This window comes from Accipiter gentilis, chromosome 13 (genome assembly GCF_929443795.1).
Source record: "Accipiter gentilis chromosome 13, bAccGen1.1, whole genome shotgun sequence".
NCBI lineage: Eukaryota > Metazoa > Chordata > Aves > Accipitriformes > Accipitridae > Astur > Astur gentilis.
Window position 1 is genome coordinate 15,906,642 of NC_064892.1, and position 6,000 is coordinate 15,912,641.

The 6,000-nt window shown below is 50.0% G+C and overlaps 1 protein-coding gene across 2 annotated transcripts in view; it reads right to left on the minus strand.

Annotated features, from left to right (window-relative positions):
• NDFIP2 (Nedd4 family interacting protein 2) overlaps positions 1-5,095 on the minus strand; it is a 49,931-nt gene extending 44,836 nt beyond the window's left edge. For both annotated transcript variants that reach the window (XM_049816044.1, XM_049816043.1), the window contains exon 1: positions 4,991-5,095. In XM_049816044.1, coding sequence (XP_049672001.1) covers positions 4,991-5,026 — 36 coding nt within the window. In that variant the 5' untranslated portion in view covers positions 5,027-5,095. The remainder of the gene's footprint in view (positions 1-4,990) is intronic.
• Between the last annotated feature and the right edge of the window lie 905 nt (positions 5,096-6,000).

A 6,000-nucleotide genomic window follows, 5' to 3' on the forward strand; every position in this document is an offset into this window, starting at 1 on the left:
GTAAAAATGTTACAGAAAAATTCAAAATTTAAAATGTTTACTATTAAATTCCCAAAAACAATTAAAATGCAAGGATAGCCCATTGTTTGAAAGCATCATTTACCTCATTTCCGAAGATCCTCATTTGCCCTTCTAAACTATTGTAAGGTCTATGCTAGGTGTTTCATGTGCAAAAAGCCAGTGCACTGAAAAAATTTATCTTCAGTCATTAAAAGGTTCATATCACTAAAAACGTCAGTGCAATTCTCACAAGCAAGCAACAGTAACGCTTATCACTTCATACATCTTTACTCAGTATTTTTCAGTATTATAAACATAGTCCCCTAGATACAGTATTTTATCTTCCAGCTACGATATCACCACCAGATCTGTGGAAAGCAACAGGATTTCCACAACTTCAGCTAGCTTGATCAGTAACACCAATTACGTAAGAGTTCTCCTAAGACAATAAATACTATAGAAAATATGCTAGATATAAGCCAGGGGTCTTGTATCAAGGGTGTAGAATAAACAATATTTGGGTTTTCATTTGCCAATCACTATTAGGCTCAGTCCCGGGAAAAGAAGGAGGAAGAGATTTTTCTTTGTGCACATTTCCTGTGTAGGTTGACTTTCATGTGTCTGAGACCTACAAAGACAACTTGACTTTGATTAAGGTTTTTAAGCAGATAACACCGTGACAGTAAAGAGTCAATAACAATGGAGTTGAGATACAGAAAATTAAGGCTTATCTGAGGCAATTGTAAAACTATTCACAACACGTAATATTATGCAGGCAAATGGACTGGAATAAAGCATTTACAGTAGCAATTTTCAGCTCGTAACCCCGTTTCTATAAAGCACACACAACTTACATTTGTACACCTTTAAAAATCACAATTTCTTTATCCCCGTACAGACCTGTACAACAGCAGGCTGCCGTCTCAGAGTCTTTGCATCACACATGACTTACAAACCCCACCAAACCCTGGTGCTACAGCGGCAATGGCAAGCTCAGCGACAGCTAAACTGACATCAGTGTGGACTGCTGCCTTTGGCTCCATCTGTCCCAGTTTGGCACCTACCCATTTTACCACTTACCTCTGACCAGCCCAGAAGTCAAAGCCTGATGACTACCTGACCCCGTATTGATAACCCAAAGCTTTAATCAAAAAAGACTGGGGGAGAGCAGCATTGATTGTCATTTTTAAGCAGTTCAGCATAAAAGTCCTGCAGCCTTCCTTCAGTGGGATTTTTGTGCCTAAATCACTCATATGCACGTGAATTCTTCCCTCATGACTCAGTTATCTGGAAAATCACATTTCACGGAGGAAAAAGACAGTCTTGAGCTTTAATACTTAGTTGCTCACCCAGTTTTATGCACTGCAGAAAAAGGCTGCACTTTTTCTTTGTTTCAGTATAGATTCGCAAAGCATCATTCAAATCACTTTTTCTGCAAACAAGCTGGACTAGGAGCAGACATTTCAGACAAGATAGTAATGCATAAGTTAAGGTCAGACGACAAAGAGCTAGAAGGTAAAAAGAATCAGAATGATCACTGAAGAATTTTTATTATATTTTCCTAAAGTTGATGCCTCAGTCCCCTTACCTAACAACAAGCAGAACAGGGGAAGAAAAAAGAAAAAAATACAACAATAAGGAAACGACACAACTGAACTGACTATACCTGTAACAAATGTAAAATTTAAGACACGTTTACCAACAGGATTGCAGCATGCAAGTGACTAAGGAAGAAAAGGGAAGTAAAGCTAAACAACAAAGGTTGGCTAATTTACTTCTGATGTCATATTCCAGCAGGGAAGCATGACAAATTCTTACCCATCAATTAGTTGTCTTTTTGCCCTATGAAGAGAGGACAAAAAAGGAGGGACAGAAAGCAATACAAATCACACATGCCCGAGGCAGACAGTTACGTAATGCTGATGTACCGCCTGCTCTTTGCTCATAACACTCACTTTGCTGCAATTCCAAGTACCAGCCTTTTAACAGTTGCCTGGTTTGAACGTTTTTAAACTGCTTTTTAAATAAAGCGCAGATGCACAAGAAAGAACAAGATGCAGAACGAAGCTTTAGTGCTATTTCTGACACAGATAAAAAACAAGAGAAGCTGAGGGTTAGCTTTATGATCAGACGTTTTCTGTTTCATAAGAAGTCATAAAACTGGCATGTTGTGCTAAAGCTCAAAACTAAATTGCCAGACATTCTTGAAGTCTTTTAGTTTAACTTACTTGAAGAAACCACAAATAAAAAGAGGCAGCAGTGAGATAGCTCCTTCAAATTCAGTGAAGCGCTACTGTCACTGCCAGGAACAGAAATGCAAGTCAGTAATTCCTTCGATAATAACGTACGCCCGTAATTCTTTTTATTTAGAAGAGAACTTGCCCTGAACAGAGCAAAACAGATCAGTCAGAAGTAAAGGCAGAACAGGTACGACTGAAAAAAAAAGTTTTTACTATTATTCAGAATGGGTCAGATTTCATAAGCTTAGCACTAGGGAGTGGGACGTTCGCAAAACTAATGTGACATTAGCCACGTTAATTCGTATTTCTCTTCCGTATTTTGTGCTTAAGAATTAGGACACAACCATAAATCTGCAATAATCTATTGCTTAGCACCTATCACAGCCATTATGTAAGCAAATACAGCATAACACTTAAGATCACATGCTTGAATAATCAGGTGCTAATTAAGTATATCTGCAATTGCCTTGTTCCTTTCCATTCTCTGACCCAACACAGCAAGTAAATAACATTACAAAAATCTCAATGTCTAGCGGTCAGATATAACAGAGAGAAGATAAAACAATACGCTTTTTCCAATGGGACAGTAATCAGTAAGGTCATATTTTAAACTCTGGAGTACATCAGAGATTAAGATGGCACTTCCATTGTGACTTACAACAGATTCAATGGAACTTAATGTGCTGTAATTGCAAAGGCTTCAGAGAACACTTCCGTAACAAAATTCAGTGACACAAATCGATCACAAAGTTTAATACACACAAGGAACTGAAGAGGCCAACTCCTGCTGTCGAATATTAAGATTATCCCTTTTGGAAGGCCGCACCAAAGAGCGTTTACCCAAAGCTGGACACCAGCAAAATCGCTTGAACGTTCCTAATCAAATTTAACATACAAATATTACAGAGACAAATTATTTCTTCATTCCATCTTACCGTGGTTTTTTTCCTACTCCTTTGAGTAATGGATTTAAGTTTTCCCTCATATTTGTCTGAAGTTTAATAGCATATACTGTTAATGCCTTTTAAAACGTACCCAGGTTACTTCAGGCCTCAGGGAAGATAGTGTTTGTAGGCTCTTAAGAAAACGCTCTGCCAGCATTTCATTCTCCTTTGCAAAAAAGAAGGAATGCCTTTAGGACTTCTGCCAATTCCAAGTTATGGTAGCGTGGCACAGGAAAAGAAGCCTGCTAGAAAGCACTTGGTGACCGACTAGCATGCTAAAGGCATACATCACTCCTGAAAAGTCGTAGGGTGCCAGGTGTGTTCGTCAGCTACATGACAACCCCAGTATATAATCATCCAAAAGCATGCAGAAGTTTCCCAAGCTGCAAGACTAACAAAATAAATATTCCAAACCTATTACAAAGGTTTTCCTATTACTTTTTTTTTTAGATCATAACCTAAGAACAATTTGACTATAAGTATCAGTATATAGCTCTACACGTGCACAGAAGTAATACTTCCGTGGACATTGTTTTCACTGCTCAAGCTGTAAAGCACAAACAGTAAGAGAAACAATTCAGGATTTAGCTGTAAGAGCGTAGCAGAAATTTGAATTGCAGACAGCAGCAAAAATTTCAGGCTTTCATAGTATACCCTTACATACATAGCAAAGTCGTGAAGTACAAGGAACTGAAGGATGACATTGAAACTTTTGAGGAGACCGACTGCACCCAAGTCATTTTTGCGACCAATAATCAGGAAAGCTCATCTATTTGGACACTACGCTAAAGACCACAAGGTTAACATAACTGATGTTAAACTAACGACTGCGAGAAACAAGCGGTACCCATCGATCTGGGCAGGAGGAAAATCTTCGCATCCTAAATGATTATTTCTGAAGCGAAGCTCAGGAAGGGAAGCACGGGCGCTGAAACTGGACTCAACGAGCTGCAAAGCACCGAGGGCTGCCCTTGAACGACACGGCCTGTGCTCGGGTGTGTCTGTGCCTCCCTGAAGGTCGGTCTCCTGCGCTTTACAGCCCCCCGCGCCTAATCTTCAGTAAACCGCCCGTGTGTGCACAGGCGCGCCCCGGATTAAAGATGACAGCGCGCACACGCGCGCAGCCCGGCAGCCACGAGCTATCCAGAACATCAAGGTTTTAGGGCAGAAACGCCGCTCCGCTCCCCGGCGCGGACCAGCCGGAGATGGCCGACCCTGCCCCTTCCCCAGCCCCGCGGCCGCTCAGCCCCGTCCCGCTGCCGCCGCGCTCTCCGCACAGGCCCGACAGCCCCTCACCGCCGGGGGACGCGATCGGGGGAACCCGCCGCCCCCGGCCCGGGACCCGACGCCGGGGGGGGGGGGGGGGTGGAGGGGAGGTGGGGGGTGAAGCCGTACGGAGGGGAAAGGGGGCGGGCAAAGCCGGCTTCCCGTGCGGGCCCGCAGCGCGGCCGAGGCCGGCCGGCCGCCCCCTCAGAGGCCGCCAGGGCTGCCGGGGGGATGGGGGGTGGCGGGGGGAGCTCCCGCCGGGGCCGCGCCGCCCGGGCAAGGCCCGGCTGTCAGAGGCCGCGCCGTCGCCGGGGCAGGGCAGGGCGGGGGGAGACGGGGGAGGGGGCCGCGCTCGGGCCCGTACCGACGGTGGAGAAACGCCGCGGGGCCCCGCCACAGCCCCGCGGGAACCGAGAACCGGGGGGGGGGGAGGGGGGGAGAAGGGGGGGGGGGAAGGAAGGATGCCCCGGTCGCCCCCTCCGCCGCCCCGACGAGGCGGGGGGTAGGCGAGCGGGGCCGAGGCGGGGACGCCGCACTCACCACTCGGTATCGGCTGGCGGGCTGGTGGTGATCCATCCCGGCCGCCCTCGGAGGCGCACAGGCGCGGCCGCAGCTCCCCCGACCGGCCCCTCGGCCCTTCCTCCCTCCCTCCTCCCTCCCTTCCTTCCTTCCCTCCCTCCCTCGGCCGCCGCCGCCGCCGCCCCCCGCCCACCCCGGCGGCGGAGCCGGCGCAGGCCCCGCCCCCCGCGCGCCCCGCCCCGCCCCCGCCAGGGGAGGTGCCGGCGGGGCGGGGCGGGGGGGCACCGCCCCCTCTCACTGACGCACCGCCCCCTCTCGCTGACGCACCGCCCCCTCTCGCTGACGCACCGCCCCCTCTCGCTGACGCACCGCCAAACGCGTGCTCCGCCGCGCGTGCCTCCGCGGCCCAGAGGCTGCCGGGCGCGCATGCGCGGAGCCGCGCCGGGGCCGCCCCGCCCCGCGCCGTGGGCGGGCCGCGGGAGCCATGTTGTCCCCACGCCGGCCGGTGTGCGGTTTCGTTGGGCGCTGCGCACAGGCGGGGCTGCGCTGCGCCGCCTTCCACCTCCACCTCCTCCTCCTCCTCCTCCTCCTCCTCCTCCTCCTGCCTCCTGCCTCCCCCGCCTGCCGCCCTGGTCTCGGTCCTCTCCCCCTGTGTCCTTCGGGGCTGCTGAGCCCGCGGTCTAGCCTACGGCCTCCCACCTGTGGGCGTTGCCATCTTGTCTGCCCCGAGGGCCGCTGCCTGGGTCCACGAAGGCGAGGGCTGTTGGAGGCCCTGGCCCTGCTGCAGGACCACACGTTGTGCTGCGCTGAGCTGAGCTGTGCTGTGCTGAGCTGAGCCTGCTGGCCGTGTCAGCAGCCATCCTCGGCCTCCTCCCAGAGGCGTACGTGGCGCCCAGCTGGTGATGGGTGTCTGCATCTCGGCCCTTTCCCCGCTCTTTAATCCGCAGTGCTGTTCTGCGAGGCTGTTAGCCCCCAAACCCATGCCTTGCTTAGGTATTTATCACCATGGGGCCAGAATTAGGATATGGCAC